The sequence below is a fragment of the Engystomops pustulosus genome, chromosome 2, assembly GCF_040894005.1.
Source record: "Engystomops pustulosus chromosome 2, aEngPut4.maternal, whole genome shotgun sequence".
Classification (NCBI taxonomy): Eukaryota; Metazoa; Chordata; class Amphibia; order Anura; family Leptodactylidae; genus Engystomops; species Engystomops pustulosus.
Genome location: NC_092412.1, coordinates 263,184,883 through 263,205,229, shown reverse-complemented (window position 1 = coordinate 263,205,229; position 20,347 = coordinate 263,184,883). Strand labels below are relative to the sequence as shown.

The window sequence follows — 20,347 nt, the reverse complement described above, 5'->3', positions numbered from 1 at the left end:
ATGTCCCAAAAGAAGAGGCCAAAGTAAGAAACTGCATACATCCAATAGAGTGCGGAAGTATCACACACCCCAGGGATAGGAGGATTATACCATCAGACCCGGCCCCTATAGATAATACATTATATATATAGTTATAAAGAAACGCCAAGCAGCATGAGGAAGAATGGAGCTGAAGGAATACAAACGCCTCTTATATATCTGTGTCACCAGGTTATTGAAATGTATTCATAACCTCCCTGTATATTATATATCATAGTGATTACAACTCCTGTACATTATATATCATAGTAATTATAACCTCTCTGTATATTATATATCATAGTAATTATAACCTCTGTGTATATTATATATCATAGTAATTATAACCTCTGTGTATATTATATATCATAGTGATTATAACCTCTGTGTATATTATATATCATAGTAATTATAACCTCTGTGTATATTATATATCATAGTAATTATAACCTCTGTGTATATTATATATCATAGTAATTATAACCTCTGTGTATATTATATATCATAGTAATTATAACCTCTGTGTATATTATATATCATAGTGATTATAACCTCTCTGTATATTATATATCATAGTGATTATAACCTCTGTGTATATTATATATCATAGGGATTATAACCTCTGTGTATATTATATATCATAGTGATTATAACCTCTCTGTATATTATACATCATAGTGATTATAACCTCTGTGTATATTATATATCATAGTGATTATAACCTCTCTGTATATTATATATCATAGCGATTATAACCTCTCTGTATATTATATATCATAGTGATTATAACCTCTCTGTATATTATATATCATAGTGATTATAACCTCTCTGTATATTATATATCATAGTAATTATAACCTCTCTGTATATTATATATCATAGTAATTATAACCTCTCTGTATATTATACATCATAGCGATTATAACCTCTCTGTATATTATACATCATAGTGATTATAACCTCTGTGTATATTATATATCATAGTGATTATAACCTCTGTGTATAATATATATCATAGTGATTATAACCTCTCTGTATATTATATATCATAGTAATTATAACCTCCCTGTATATTATATATCATAGTGATTATAACCTCTGTGTATATTATATATCATAGTGATTATAACCTCTCTGTATATTATATATCATAGCGATTATAACCTCTCTGTATATTATATATCATAGTGATTATAACCTCTGTGTATATTATATATCATAGTGATTATAACCTCTCTGTATATTATATATCATAGCGATTATAACCTCTCTGTATATTATATATCATAGTGATTATAACCTCTCTGTATATTATATATCATAGCGATTATAACCTCTCTGTATATTATATATCATAGTGATTATAACCTCTCTGTATATTATATATCATAGTAATTATAACCTCTCTGTATATTATATATCATAGTGATTATAACCTCTCTGTATATTATATATCATAGTAATTATAACCTCTGTGTATATTATATATCATAGTGATTATAACCTCTCTGTATATTATATATCATAGTAATTATAACCTCTGTGTATATTATATATCATAGTGATTATAACCTCTGTGTATATTATATATCATAGTGATTATAACCTCTCTGTATATTATATATCATAGCGATTATAACCTCTCTGTATATTATATATCATAGTAATTAGAACCTCTGTGTATATTATATATCATAGTAATTATAACCTCTGTGTATATTATATATCATAGTGATTATAACCTCTCTGTATATTATATATCATAGTAATTATAACCTCTGTGTATATTATATATCATAGTGATTATAACCTCTGTGTATATTATATATCATAGTAATTATAACCTCTCTGTATATTATATATCATAGTGATTAGAACCTCTGTGTATATTATATATCATAGTGATTATAACCTCTGTGTATATTATATATCATAGTGATTATAACTCCTGTATATTATATATCATAGTAATTATGACCTCTCTGTATATTATATATCATAGTGATTATAACCTCTCTGTATATTATATATCATAGTGATTATAACCTCTCTGTATATTATATATCATAGTAATTATAACCTCCCTGTATATTATATATCATAGTGATTATAACCTCTCTGTATATTATATATCATAGTGATTATAACCTCTGTGTATATTATATATCATAGTAATTATAACCTCCCTGTATATTATATATCATAGTGATTATAACCTCTGTATATTATATATCATAGTGATTATAACCTCTGTATATTATATATCATAGTAATTATAACTCCTGTATATTATATATCATAGTGATTATAACCTCTCTGTATATTATATATCATAGTAATTATAACCTCTGTGTATATTATATATCATAGTGATTATAACCTCTGTGTATATTATATATCATAGTAATTATAACCTCTCTGTATATTATATATCATAGTAATTATATCCTCTCTGTATATTATATATCATAGTAATTATAACCTCTCTGTATATTATATATCATAGTAATTATAACCTCTGTGTATATTATATATCATAGTGATTATAACCTCTCTGTATATTATATATCATAGTAATTATAACCTCTGTGTATATTATATATCATAGTGATTATAACCTCTGTGTATATTATACATCATAGTGATTATAACCTCTGTGTATATTATATATCATAGTGATTATAACCTCTGTGTATATTATATATCATAGGGATTATAACCTCTGTGTATATTATACATCATAGTGATTATAACCTCTGTGTATATTATATATCATAGCGATTATAACCTCTCTGTATATTATACATCATAGTGATTATAACCTCTGTGTATATTATATATCATAGTGATTATAACCTCTGTGTATAATATATATCATAGTGATTATAACCTCTCTGTATATTATATATCATAGTAATTATAACCTCCCTGTATATTATATATCATAGTGATTATAACCTCTGTGTATATTATATATCATAGTGATTATAACCTCTCTGTATATTATATATCATAGCGATTATAACCTCTCTGTATATTATATATCATAGTGATTAGAACCTCTGTGTATATTATATATCATAGTGATTATAACCTCTGTGTATATTATATATCATAGTAATTATAACCTCTCTGTATATTATATATCATAGTGATTATAACCTCTCTGTATATTATATATCATAGTAATTATAACCTCTCTGTATATTATATATCATAGTGATTATAACCTCTGTGTATATTATATATCATAGTGATTATAACCTCTCTGTATATTATATATCATAGTGATTAGAACCTCTGTGTATATTATATATCATAGTGATTATAACCTCTGTGTATATTATATATCATAGTAATTATAACCTCTCTGTATATTATATATCATAGTGATTATAACCTCTCTGTATATTATATATCATAGTAATTATAACCTCTCTGTATATTATATATCATAGTGATTATAACCTCTGTGTATATTATATATCATAGTGATTATAACCTCTCTGTATATTATATATCATAGTAATTATAACCTCCCTGTATATTATATATCATAGTGATTATAACCTCTCTGTATATTATATATCATAGTGATTATAACCTCTGTGTATATTATATATCATAGTAATTATAACCTCCCTGTATATTATATATCATAGTGATTATAACCTCCCTGTATATTATATATCATAGTGATTATAACCTCTGTATATTATATATCATAGTGATTATAACCTCTGTGTATAATATATATCATAGTAATTATAACCTCTCTGTATATTATATATCATAGTAATTATAACCTCTGTGTATATTATATATCATAGTGATTATAACCTCTCTGTATATTATATATCATAGTAATTATAACCTCTCTGTATATTATATATCATAGTAATTATAACCTCTCTGTATATTATATATCATAGTGATTATAACCTCTCTGTATATTATATATCATAGTAATTATAACCTCTCTGTATATTATATATCATAGTAATTATAACCTCTGTGTATATTATATATCATAGTAATTATAACCTCTCTGTATATTATATTTAGGCGGTCCCCTACTTAAGAACACCCGACTTACATACGACCCCTAGTTACAAACGGACCTCTGGCTATTGGTAATTTACTGTACTGGGCTACAATGATCAGCTGTAACAGTTACTAAAAGGATCTGTAGTTAATGTTTATTGTTAGTTCTGGTTCTTATGACAACCCAACATTTTTAAGATCCAATTGTCACATAGACCAAAAAATTTGGCTGGGGTTACAATAATAAAATATACAGTACAGACTTACATACAAATTCAACTTAAGAACAAACCTACAGATCCTGTACGTAACCCGGGGACTGCTTGTATCATGACCTCTCTGTATATTATATATTATATTATAGTGATTATAACCCCTTTATATTATATATTATATTATAGTGATTATAACCTCTCTGCATATTATGTATCATAGTGATTATAACCCCTTTATATTATATATCAGAGCGATAATCAGCTCTCTGTATATTATATATTATATTATAGTGATTATAACCTCTCTGTATATTATAGTGATTATAACCCCTTTATATTATATATCAGAGCGATAATCAGCTCTCTGTATATTATATTAAATATTCACTTGTTATTGTGAATATCATTGTTCATTAAAGTTTGTGTGATTAGTAACTTTCTCTATATTATATATCCTTGCGCTTGTAGAATCTTTGTATATTATATATTTTATAGTCAGTATAAATAAGGCTCAGAGATATAACGCATCAGTTAAAAATCCCATTGACATCTATGTAAAGAAAATAATGAATAACAGCTTTATGCTCCCTATGCTCCCTATAATGCAAAGCTCACACAATCGTCCACACCTCCGTTATTGTACATTTTATGTCGTACGTTCTGGTCAGTTTGTCATGGACCTGTTATCCGTACGGAGTCCGACAGCCTCCGGCATTATATCCTTCCAACAAACGCACGGATAACGGATCCCTGCCCAAACAGAACATACCGGATCCCTGCCCAAACAGAACATACCGGATCCCTGCCCAAACAGAACATAACGGATCCCTGCCCAAACAGAACATACCGGATCCCTGCCCAAACAGAACATAACGGATCCCTGCCCAAACAGAACATACCGGATCCCTGCCCAAACAGAACATACCGGATCCCTGCCCAAACAGAACGTACCGGATCCCTGCCCAAACAGAATGTACCGGATCCCTGCCCAAACAGAACATACCGGATCCCTGCCCAAACAGAACATACCAGATCCCTGCCCAAACAGAACATAACGGATCCCTGCCCAAACAGAACATACCGGATCCCTGCCCAAACAGAACATACCGGATCCCTGCCCAAACAGAACGTACCGGATCCCTGCCCAAACAGAACATACCGGATCCCTGCCCAAACAGAACATACCAGATCCCTGCCCAAACAGAACATAACGGATCCCTGCCCAAACAGAACATAACGGATCCCTGCCCAAACAGAACATACCAGATCCCTGCCCAAACAGAACATACCGGATCCCTGCCCAAACAGAACATACCGGATCCCTGCCCAAACAGAACATACCAGATCCCTGCCCAAACAGAACATAACGGATCCCTGCCCAAACAGAACATAACGGATCCCTGCCCAAACAGAACATACCAGATCCCTGCCCAAACAGAACATACCGGATCCCTGCCCAAACAGAACATACCGGATCCCTGCCCAAACAGAACATACTGGATCCCTGCCCAAACAGAACATACCAGATCCCTGCCCAAACAGAACATAACGGATCCCTGCCCAAACAGAACATACCGGATCCCTGCCCAAACAGAACATAACGGATCCCTGCCCAAACAGTTATTCTACATTCTCTCTTTAATATCTTTGTATCATTATCTCCTTCCTGTACGTTTGTATACAATGTATCTCTCTGGGGGGGGGGGGGGGGGGGTTACTTTCTTGTCTATCTTTTGGTGCAGTTGTGGTACAGATGCTGTTGTGTAACTTTGCATAGGACACAGGGCAGCACAGAGCCCCCCGACATGGACCCTGCTGGTACCATTATTTGGATAGGACACAGGACAGCACAGAGCCCCCCTGACATGGACCCTGCTGGTACCATTATTTGGATAGGACACAGGACAGCACAGAGCCCCCCTGACATGGACCCTGCTGGTACCATTATTTGCATAGGACACAGGGCAGCACAGAGCCCCCCTGACATGGACCCTGCTGGTACCATTATTTGCATAGGACACTGGACAGCACAGAGCCCCCCCTGACATGGACCCTGCTGGTACCATTATTTGCATAGGACACAGGGCAGCACAGAGCCCCCCCTGACATGGACCCTGCTGGTACCATTATTTGGATAGGACACAGGACAGCACAGAGCCCCCCTGACATGGACCCTGCTGGTACCATTATTTGGATAGGACACAGGACAGCACAGAGCCCCCCCTGACATGGACCCTGCTGGTACCATTATTTGGATAGGACACAGGGCAGCACAGAGCCCCCCCTGACATGGACCCTGCTGGTACCATTATTTGGATAGGACACAGGGCAGCGCAGAGCCCCCCCTGACATGGACCCTGCTGGTACCATTATTTGGATAGGACACAGGACAGCACAGAGCCCCCCCGACATGGACCCTGCTGGTACCATTATTTGGATAGGACAAAGGACAGCGCAGAGCCCCCCTGACATGGACCCTGCTGGTACCATTATTTGGATAGGACAAAGGACAGCGCAGAGCCCCCCTGACATGGACCCTGCTGGTACCATTATTTGGATAGGACACAGGGCAGCACAGAGCCCCCCCCCCTGACATGGACCCTGCTGGTACCATTATTTGGATAGGACACAGGGCAGCACAGAGCCCCCCCCCCTGACATGGACCCTGCTGGTACCATTATTTGGATAGGACACAGGGCAGCACAGAGCCCCCCTGACATGGACCCTGCTGGTACCATTATTTGGATAGGACACAGGGCAGCACAGAGCCCCCCTGACATGGACCCTGCTGGTACCATTATTTGGATAGGACACAGGGCAGCACAGAGCCCCCCTGACATGGACCCTGCTTGTGCCATTATTTGGATAGGACACAGGGCAGCACAGAGCCCCCTGACATGGACCCTGCTTGTGCCATTATTTGGATAGGACACAGGGCAGCACAGGGCCCTCTGACATGGACCCTGCTTGTGCCATTATTTGGATAGGACACAGGGCAGCGCAGAGCCCCCCTGACATGGACCCTGCTTGTGCCATTATTTGGATAGGACACAGGGCAGCGCAGAGCCCCCCTGACATGGACCCTGCTTGTGCCATTATTTGGATAGGACACAGGGCAGCACAGAGCCCCCCTGACATGGACCCTGCCATGGACTGAATTCTTGATTTGTCCCTCACCGCTCTTTATGCTGAGACTTTTGATGTTCTGTCACAAAGAACCCACATAACATAAGACACTGGCAGCAGATTTATCAGGGGCATAAGCCATAGAACTGCAGACACTAAAGAGCCTAATATCAGTCTCACAGAACTATCATTGTGATTCTAGACCTTTATGTGGATTATAGGATAATGTAATGATAATCTCTCTATATTGTGTCATAGGATATATTAGACTATTCTGCACATCATACTGGATTATCCTATTGTAATATGTCTGCATATCAGATATTACAGTATATATCTCAGTATGATTATAGGCTCCCCGTACATTTTACATATGTTATCATACACTATATTATAGGCTTCCTGCATATTATACATATGTTATCATACACTATATTATAGGCTTCCTGCATATTATACATATGTTATGATATAAGCTCCCTATATATTATACATACATCATTATTAGACCTGCTCTAGATTATACTCATGTATAAGCTCTTTGTATTATAAATGACTGATTTATATGTAAGTGGATATTATCTAGCACTCTGCATATAATACATGATTGTGAGGATTAATTATCTACATTGGATATATTAGTGTATGTGTAGTTATACACCTGTGTTGGTATAATCCCTTAGATTATATATATATATATCCTTCAGAAAAGCATCCAGCACTCTATTCCATTAAAATCCATAGAACATACATACATACATACATACATACATACATACATACATACATTGGTGCAGAGATAACAGTCACAACAGACGCCTGTGCCTAAAGTTTGACTGTTATCTCTGCACCAATGTATGTATGTATGTATGTATGTATGTATGTATGTATGTTCTATGGATTTTAATGTAATAAAGCTGAATATCGATTGGATCCTAAGAGTGCTGGATGCTTTTCTGAAGGTTCTCGGAGTGTGGCTGCTCTGCCCCAGGACCAGAGGGAGGTGAGCTGGAATTTACTTTACAAGTTTCATATATATATAAATATCATATCACAGAACGTGTAGTAAATATAATAGTCTCTGTGTATTATATGTGCATCTTATACTACTACAGCACTGGGGTAAGAATCTGGTGTCATAGTATATATTATATACTGTCAGGAATGTAGTTATTAAATACACCGTATAGGTTACATAGAGTGTACAGATAGAAATAGAGAATATTATGTGACATGTACTATATACAGTAGCTATAGGATGTATTGGGGATAGTATATGTGGTAGATGGATATCACAGATATTATAGGGGGAGATCGCTCAGTCATTTCGGTTTTCTAAGGACAAATCTGCCGTCCATCTCCTATACTTGACCCCTGACCTTTAGCTAGAAGTGACCCCCATGACCCCGATCAGGACACCTGCTGGGTGACTGACACAATGTAACAAACGGCAGAACCGAGTATAGAAGGTGTATGGGGCCGAGTATATGACGTATGTACAGCCGGGTATATAACTTGTATGGGGCCGAGTATATGACGTATGTACAGCCGGGTATATAACGTGTATGGGGCCGAGTATATAACGTATGTACAGCCGGGTATATAACGTGTATGGGGCCGAGTATATAACGTATGTACAGCCGGGTATATAACGTGTATGGGGCCGAGTATATAACGTATGTACATCCGGGTATATAACGTGTATGGGGCCGAGTATATAACGTGTATGGGGCCGAGTATATAACGTGTATACAGCCGGGTATATAACATGTATGGGGCCGAGTATATAACGTGTATACAGCCGGGTATATAACGTGTATGGGGCTGAGTATATAACGTGTATACAGCCGGGTATATAACGTGTATGGGGCTGAGTATATAACATGTATACAGCCGGGTATATAACATGTATGGGGCTGAGTATATAACGTGTATACAGCCGGGTATATAACATGTATGGGGCCGAGTATATAATATGTATACAGCCGGGTATACAACGTGTATGGAGCAGTCGGGTATATAACATGTACGCAGCCGGGTATACAACGTGTATGGAGCAGTCGGGTATATAACATGTACGCAGCCGGGTATACAACGTGTATGGAGCAGTCGGGTATATAACATGTACGCAGCCGGGTATCCAGCAGTATATAGAGCCCATGATAGAGCCCGGTATATAAAGTGTATACAGCCCGGTATATAACATGTATACAGCCGAGTATCCAGCAGTATATAGAGCCGGGATATAAAGTGTATACAGCCCGGTATATAACATGTATACAGCCGAGTATCCAGCAGTATATAGAGCCCGGTATATAAAGTGTATACAGCCCGGTATATAACAGTATATAGAGCCCATGATAGAGCCCGGTATATAACGTGTAGATCACCGGGTAGACGCCGCAGCCGGGGATAGACCGGGTATAAGACATAGGAGACATCATTGTATAGATCCTGGTATACAGATGAGTATATACCACAGCATGGAGCAGAGTATATATAAAAGCATAAAGAGCTGTATAGATGATATTATAGAGCCGGGTATAGGCCATAGTATGGGACGTATATACATTATAGTACAGCCGAGTATACATCATATTATAAAGCTGGTGGTATATTATAGTATGGGACCGAGTATATATCATAGTATAGAATCCAGAATACATCACCGTATAATTCACATCATGGGGAACAGTATACATCACAGTATACATCACATTATAGAGAGCAGTATACATCACAGTATACATCACATTATAGAGAGCAGTATACATCACAGTATACATCATATGATATAGAACAGTATACATCACATTATAGAGAGCAGTATACATCACAGTATACATCATATGATATAGAACAGTATACATCACAGTATAGGGAGCCGTATACATCACAGTATACATCATATGATATAGAACAGTATACATCACATTATAGGGAGCCGTATACATCACAGTATACATCATATGATATAGAACAGTATACATCATATTATAGAGAGCTGTATACATCACAGTATACATCACATTATAGAGAGCAGTATACATCACAGTATACATCATATGATATAGAACAGTATACATCACAGTATAGGGAGCCGTATACATCACAGTATACATCATATGATATAGAACAGTATACATCATACTATAGAGAGCTGTATACATCACAGTATACATCACATTATAGAGAGCAGTATACATCATATGATATAGAACAGTATACATCACAGTATAGGGAGCCGTATACATCACAGTATACATCATATGATATAGAACAGTATACATCATACTATAGAGAGCAGTATACATCACAGTATACATCACATTATAGAGAGCAGTATACATCACAGTATACATCATATGATATAGAACAGTATACATCACAGTATAGGGAGCCGTATACATCACAGTATACATCATATGATATAGAACAGTATACATCATACTATAGAGAGCAGTATACATCATATGATATAGAACAGTATAGCTATTATAGAGGACGCTATACACCATAGTATAGAGCAGTATAGATGATCGCCAGTATATAATATCCTGTAGATGTATAACATGCGCCGCTGTATATTATATAATCAGGTATAGACATTGAGTCCACAAACATTTATCTCGGAACCGACAAAAGAAGAAGCCGCCAGCACATCGTATCCTTTATTATCGAAGGAGAGCACATACATTATAATATACACAGTATATATATATCCAGAGACAAATCCTTATGTCCGAGGAAATGTCTAATATTATCCAATGGAGCAGAAACACCCGGGACCCATCACAGGGCGAGAAACTCTGTATTGTATGTGCCATAATATATATGTTATATATAGTACACCGGCTGTCTATACCACACGTCTGTATATTATTATATGTAACATGCTTTGTATTATTTCATCTAGATCTCTGTGTATTATTATGGTCACATATATATATATATATATATATATATATATATATATATAATATAATAACCCTCACATATACACATATAATACCAGGCCGTGATATCTATAATATGACACACACACACATCACGATATAATCCTAGGTGTAAAATAAAAAATAGTTAAAATAATAAAATACCGGGCAGCCCCATGTAACAATGTAACAATCCAGGCCGATCACATCCTGTTTATATAATATAAAGGTATATAATATAATACCAGGCCGTGATATATATGCTCTAATATATCGCACATATAATGGTTGAAGGCAGTCACATATTCTATAATAACAGTAATAATAGAATAGCGGGCAGTCCCATGTAACACAAGGCAGTGACACACTGAAGATACTGTAGCATAATACCAGGCAGTAACATATTATTATATTTATTAATATAGAAGCAGATATGATACAAGGCGCTAATATACTGTAATAAATCCCCTGCCAGTCACATATTCTATAATAACAGTAATAATAGAATATCGGGCAGTCCCATGTAACACAAGGCAGTGACACACTGAAGATACTGTAGCATAATACCAAGCAGTAACATATTATTATATATATGTCTATAGAAGCAGATATGATACAAGGCGCTAATATACTGTAATAAATCTCCTACCAGTCACATATTCTATAATAACAGTAATAATAGCATAGCGGGCAGTCCCATGTAACACAAGGCAGTGACACACTGAAGATACTGTAGCATAATACCAAGCAGTAACATATTATTATATATATGTCTATAGAAGCAGATATGATACAAGGCGCTAATATACTGTAATAAATCTCCTACCAGTCACATATTCTATAATAACAGTAATAATAGCATAGCGGGCAGTCCCATGTAACACAAGGCAGTGACACACTGTAGATACTGTAGTATAATACCAGGCAGTAACATATTATTATATATATTAATATAGAAGCAGATATGATACAGGGCGCTAATATACTGTAATAAATCCCCTGCCAGTCACATATTCTATAATAACAGTAATAATAGAATATCGGCAGTCCCATGTAACACAAGGCAGTGACACACTGAAGATACTGTAGCATAATACCAAGCAGTAACATATTATTATATATATGTCTATAGAAGCAGATATGATACAAGGCGCTAATATACTGTAATAAATCTCCTACCAGTCACATATTCTATAATAACAGTAATAATAGCATAGCGGGCAGTCCCATGTAACACAAGGCAGTGACACACTGTAGATACTGTAGTATAATACCAGGCAGTAACATATTATTATATATATTAATATAGAAGCAGATATGATACAGGGCGCTAATATACTGTAATAAATCCCCTGCCAGTCACATATTCTATAATAACAGTAATAATAGAATATCGGCAGTCCCATGTAACACAAGGCAGTGACACACTGTAGATACTGTAGTATAATACCAGGCAGTAACATATTATGATATATATTAATATAGAAGCAGATATGATACAAGGCGCTAATATACTGTAATAAATCCCCTGCCAGTCACATATTCTATAATGACACGTGTACAAAATAACACAAAACACACAACTATAATAATATAATAATACTACACACCAGATATAATAACGTAATGCCAGGCGGTCACATATCGCGATATATATATATGCGGAGAGCAGTCAGATATATAATATAATATCAGTCAGTAACATATAATAATATAACACCAGGCAGGCCGCATAGCAAGAGGCGTATAATAATATAATATCACATATAACAGGGGTATATACTGTACATCCTCATATATAGCTGCAGCGTGTGCTAACATATCACATATAGTACTTCTAGGTAACATAAGACGGTATATAATGTAGGGGTATCGTATACAGGCAGGCAGCAGTATATAGGGGTATATTAAAGTAAATGAATAGTATATACTGGGGGCACAGTATACAGGTATATTGTGTGTATGTGTAATAATATGTATAATATAATATATATGGGTAAAGTATATAGAGGTGCAGTAGTAGTATATTATATATATTATTACCAGACAGTAGTATATAGTATAAATAGCGGCATAGTACCACGCATATATGGGTATAGTACCAGGCAGGGCAGTAGTATATAGGAGTATAGTATATACGGGAGGTACAGTACACACTAGTATAGTACCAGGCAGTAGTATATAGGGGTAAAGTAGCAGGCAGTACTATACACAGATATTACCGGGCAGTAGTCCATAGGGGTATAGTATATACAGAGGGCACAGTATACAGGGGTATAGTATATACAGAGGGCACAGTATACAGGGGTATAGTATATACATGGGGCACAGTATGCAGGGGTATAGTATATACATGGGGCACAGTATACAGGGGTATAGTATATACATGGGGCACAGAATACAGGGGTATAGTATATACAGAGGGCACAGTATACAGGGGTATAGTATATACATGGGGCACAGAATACAGGGGTATAGTATATACATGGGGCACAGAATACAGGGGTATAGTATATACATGGGGCACAGAATACAGGGGTATAGTATATACATGGGGCACAGAATACAGGGGTATAGTATATACATGGGGCACAGTATACAGGGGTATAGTATATACAGGCGTATAGTACCAGGCAGGGCAGTAGTATATAGGTGTATAGTATATAAAGGTGTATAGTACCAAGCAGGGCAGTAGTATACAGGAGTATAGTATATACAGAGGGCACAGTATACAGGGGTATAGTAGCAGGCAGGGCAGTAGTATATAGGGGTATAGTATATACAGAGGGCACAGTATACAGGGGTATAGTAGCAGGCAGGGCAGTAGTATACAGGGGTATAGTATATAAAGGGGGTGACTCACCAGGGTTGAGGTCCAGGCAGCCCCCCGTGTCCTCCCCATCCCCCAGCTCTCCCCGTGGGGGTCCCAGTCCGTCCATGGAGAGGTCCAGGCCCTTGTCCGGCTCCCAGTCCCGCAGTTTCCTCTTCTTGTGGCCCCCGATCAGCGCCTCCACAGAGAAAGCATGAGCCCTGGAGCTGAGAGAGACCCCCGGGCATCTCCTGCGGTCACTCATGGTCCTGCATGTGTCCTGCTGCCCCTCTGACTGCTCACACAGTGACTGACAGCCCCAGCCTGGGGAGAGAGGGCCAGCCAAATATGTGCACGCCCGGCCCACCCCGGCATTAACCCCTGCGCCTCCGGGACATCACACACACAGGGAGACCCCCAAATGTGTGCACACAGCAATAACCCCTGCTGCTCCAGAACACAGGGAGCCCCCCAAATGTGTGCACACAGCATTAACCACTGCTGCTCCAGGACACAGGGAGCCCCCCCAAATGTGTGCACACAGCATTAACCACTGCTGCTCCAGGACACAGGGAGCCCCCCCAAATGTGTGTACACAGCAATAACCCCTGCTGCTCCAGAACACAGGGAGCCCCCCAAATGTGTGCACACAGCAATAACCCCTGCTGCTCCAGAACACAGGGAGCCCCCCCAAATGTGTGCACACAGCATTAACCACTGCTGCTCCAGGACACAGGGAGCCCCCCCAAATGTGTGCACACAGCAATAACCCCTGCTGCTCCAGAACACAGGGAGCCCCCCAAATGTGTGCACACAGCATTAACCCCTGCTGCTCCAGAACACAGGGAGCCCCCCCAAATGTGTGCACACAGCATTAACCCCTGCTGCTCCAGAACACAGGGAGCCCCCCAAATGTGGGCACACAGCAATAACCCCTGCTGCTCCAGAACACAGGGAGCCCCCCAAATGTGTGCACACAGCATTAACCCCTGCTGCTCCAGAACACAGGGAGCCCCCCCAAATGTGTGCACACAGCAATAACCCCTGCTGCTCCAGAACACAGGGAGCCCCCCAAATGTGGGCACACAGCAATAACCCCTGCTGCTCCAGAACACAGGGAGCCCCCCAAATGTGTGCACACAGCAATAACCCCTGCTGCTCCAGAACACAGGGAGCCCCCCAAATGTGTGCACACAGCATTAACCACTGCTGCTCCAGGTCAGGACACCCCCCCATAAACAGGGAGCCCCCCAATGTGTGCACACAGCATTAACCCCTGCTGCTCCAGGACAGGACACCTCTCACATATAGGGAGCCCCCCAATGTGTGCACACAGCATTAACCCCTGCTGCTCCAGGACAAGACAAGACACCCCTACATAGAAGGAGCCCCCCATTGTGTGCACATTGCATTAACCCCTGCTGCTCCAGGACAAGACACCCCACACACAAGGAGCCCCCCCCCACCAAATGCTTAACCAGCATTAACCCCTGCTGCTCCTTTGATCTCTTTCAAATGTCATCTATGGTTTCTCATGTGATCCTTTTACCACAAATAAACAGGGAATCAAGACTTGAGACCCCCATATGCAGCCACCGTGGTAACCCTAAACCCCCTGTATACACTCAACATTAACCAACATGATAAGAAATATCACAACCATGGTGATTATAATGCCCAGCCCCCACCCCTAGGCAGGGGGCAACTTATGTAGAGTCCGAAGTGGATGATAACAGAGAGCAAAACACTGTACTTTCGTGTTCCTAGTATGTGAAATGAATATACAGTGAATGTAAATATAAGGCAGACATCACACAGACAAATCCTCACCTGTACATACACGATCTACATAATCCCCTATATCCATATGCACATCACCTACAGCACTAGATCACTAGATCAGTCTATATAAGACACGCATTTATATTTTCTACATAAAATATATATATCTATATGTTCATGACATGCAGGACTATAACTAGATCAGTCTATACATTATACATACATACACATATACACACACTAATATGTATTCGCAGGCATACAGATATACACGTATTTTATGTATATCACAAACACATTACTAGATCAGTCTATACATTACACACACACACATACACACTCAGGTATACACTCACACATATATATGTGCACACACACACACATATATATACATACACACACATACATATAAATATATATATATATATATATATATATATATATATATATATATATGTATCTATATCCTCAATTACGATCTATCTATATCCCTATACCCTTATGCACATACAGCATTATAACCTGTCTATACATTACACGCACACATATATATATATATAAATACACATGAATATCCACACACACATATCTATATATCTCTCAACAACGGTCTAGATCCCTATATCTAGTATAACTAGATTAGTCCTTACAATACACACATATATATGTACTTACACAGATACACACACAATACACACATATATATGTACTTACACAGATACACACACAATACACACATATATATGTACTTACACAGATACACACACAATACACACATATATATGTACTTACACAGATACACACACAATACACACATATACATGTACATACACAGATACACACACAATACACACATATACATGTACAGATACACACACAATACACACATATATATGTACAGATACACACACAATACACACATATACATGTGCATACGCATACACACATATATACACATGAATATTCACACACAGATATCTATGTATCTATAATGTAAGTCCTCAATAACGATCTGTCTAGATCCTTATATCCTTATGCACATACAGCAGTATAACTGGATCAGTCTTTACATTACACACATATATATGTACAGATACACACACAATACACACACCATACACACATATACATGTACATACACAGATACACACACAATACACACATATACATGTACATACACACATATACATGTACATACACACATATACACACATGAATATTCACACACACACATATCTATCTATCTATAATGTAAGTCCTCAATAACGATCTGTCTGGATCCCTATATCCTCATGCACATACAGCAGTATAACTGGATCAGTCTTTACATTACACACATATATTTGTGTTTACGTTCTCTATACTGATCTCTCTAGATGGTAAATATCTGTATCCTCAGAGAATCTTCAGGTTTTATCTATATAATCCTCCTCAGACACATCCATACATACACACACACATGTTCCCTGTTTGAGGGTCTCAGCTCCAGGTTTCGGGGGATTTCAGCTCTGGATCCCGGAATTCTGCCGAACCTCCCAGGAGGTTATATTATAGGATTATACTGTATAATATGTGTGAAGATGAGGATTATATATCAGGTATCGGCGTATAATATAGAATATGGTGGGATTATACCCTGACCATGATGTATTATGTGTGAGGATATCAGGTATCCCAGTATATCCTATTATTTAGGGTCAGTGTTATATGTCATATATTACTGTGCAGAATATTATAGGGCTATTAGACATATATATTATTGCTGTATAATGCAGTATATATATATGATAATTATACATTACTGTATATATGATTAGAGTTGATGTTCAGTTATCATGTATTAAAGTACAATATATAATATTACAGAGTTATTACATGTAAAGTATTAGCGGTAATGTAGGATTACACATGTATCACTGCACGATACGATCACCTCTCATTGTACACTACACATTTTATCATCGGATTATAATACGAGATTAGGAGGATTATACATGATGTATCCCTGTGCTATACATCTCCTCCAATAATCCTATAACGTTACATATTGCTCAGGGATCCGCGATATATCATTCTAATACATACAAATTATTATCTTATGATGGATTGTACAGCAATGTATAACATATAATCCTGATACATATCAAATGATAATTCTGTAATTTATCATACAGGGATACATGAAATATAATCCTGCTATACATTATGTATAATCCTCATACATGGTAACAACATTATAATATATATATATATTGTAATCGTATTACATGATGAACAATCATAATCGTATAATCTATTGTGCAGAGTCATCATACATCACACATTATACACGGACCATGATCTGCCGCATATAGTAATGCTGTATATAGAATAGCATTTATAACAATTCTATAATATTACTAATACATGATATATATATTGTACCTTGATCGTTTATCATATCCTGGACACAATATACACACAGTAAGTAATCCTCATATAATGTACAGACTGTATACACACACGTATTCTATAAGATGCAGTGACATCCTCATATAATGTACAGACCTTACACTCCATATTCTATAAGATGCAGTGACATCCTCATATAATAGTGTTTTATATAATGTACAGACCTTACACACCATATTCTATAAGTGGCAGTGACATCCTCATATAATAGTGTTTTATATAATGTACAGACCTTACACTCCATATTCTATAAGTGGCAGTGACATCCTCATATAATCGTGTTTCATATAATGTACAGACCTTACACTCCATATTCTATACGATGCAGTGACATCCTCATATAATCGTGTTTTATATAATGTACAGACCTTACACACCATAGTCTATACGATGCAGTGACATCCTCATATAATCGTGTTTTATATAATGTACAGACCTTACACTCCGTATTCTATAAGTGGCAGTGACATCCTCATATAATAGTGTTTTATATAATGTACAGACCTTACACACCATATTCTATAAGATGCAGTGACATCCTCATATAATCGTGTTTTATATAATGTACAGACCTTACACTCCATATTCTATAAGTGGCAGTGACATCCTCATATAATCGTGTTTTATATAATGTACAGACCTTACACTCCATATTCTATAAGTGGCAGTGACATCCTCATATAATCGTGTTTCATATAATGTACAGACCTTACACACCATATTCTATAAGATGCAGTGACATCCTCATATAATAGTGTTATATATAATGTACAGACCTTACACACCATATTCTATAAGTGGCAGTGACATCCTCATATAATCGTGTTTCATATAATGTACAGACCTTACACTCCATATTCTATACGATGCAGTGACATCCTCATATAATCGTGTTTTATATAATGTACAGACCTTACACTCCGTATTCTATACGATGCAGTGACATCCTCATATAGTAACATTACTCTACACATGTAGTAACATAATATCGGACATATCATTCCTAGGGTCACCGATAATAATCCAGTAATATAAGATAATTATAAAGTGATGGAGGAGCTGACCACAGATATTAATCTGATATTACATATTGTACTGTGATTTATGATATGGAAATCCTATACATCTCACATAATAATATAACATTATATTGTACAGCAACATCTGAGATGAAACCATTATGATTTATAATAATCCAGTAATCTCAGTCATTGTTAATAAATACACTCACACATCACATATAACCCTATATAATGTATACTTTACCAGGATTGTGCACATAATACATCACAGGTTATAATCCTATACTCCCTGGTGATGCAGAACATATAGAGTCCCCCTAGAGATGATATCATCCTATAACTCTCAATATTGTACACGGACACAAAATCTAAAATGTCCTGAATATCTCCTACATAGTGTATAGTCATAGGTGATATATAATCATCTATATACTGTAGGAGGAGCTACACTGCTCATTGTGCAATAACACGATATAAAATCCTCACATTCTCCATATATTCCTATAATATAATGTAATGCACAGTGACACAGGGAATATAATGTCCAAACAGCATGTAATAACCTCATATAATATATAATGTACAGGGATATAGGACATATAATATCCCGACAGCATGTAATAATCTTATATACCATAATCTTTGATGTACAGGGTTCAGGACATATAATGTCCATACACCATGTAATCCCCTTTTATATAGTATCTAATATAAAGGGATACAGGACATATAATCTCCATACACCATGAAATAACCCTATATAATATATAATGTACAGGGATACAGGGCATATAATAGCCATACACCATGTAATAACCCTATATAATATATCATGTGAATCTGTATATGAGTATATACATAGGGATTGGGATATTATATATATACAGATGACACGGAGCCTTATAGCCTCTATATGGAGAGTCTTTCAGACCTAACCTCCTCTAT

General features: G+C 36.8%; 2 protein-coding genes across 12 annotated transcripts in view; one reads left to right on the top strand and one right to left on the bottom strand.

Moving 5' to 3' along the window:
- The window catches only part of LOC140119706 (T-box transcription factor TBX15-like), a 78,760-nt gene extending 64,284 nt beyond the window's left edge, over positions 1-14,476 (bottom strand). The window contains exon 1 of the mRNA XM_072139023.1: positions 14,202-14,476. Within this exon, the coding sequence (XP_071995124.1) occupies positions 14,202-14,412 (211 nt within the window). The 5' untranslated portion in view covers positions 14,413-14,476. The remainder of the gene's footprint in view (positions 1-14,201) is intronic.
- STXBP5L (syntaxin binding protein 5L) overlaps positions 1-20,347 on the top strand; it is a 746,575-nt gene that overhangs the window by 339,017 nt on the left and 387,211 nt on the right. The gene's annotated exons all lie outside the window — the stretch shown is intronic.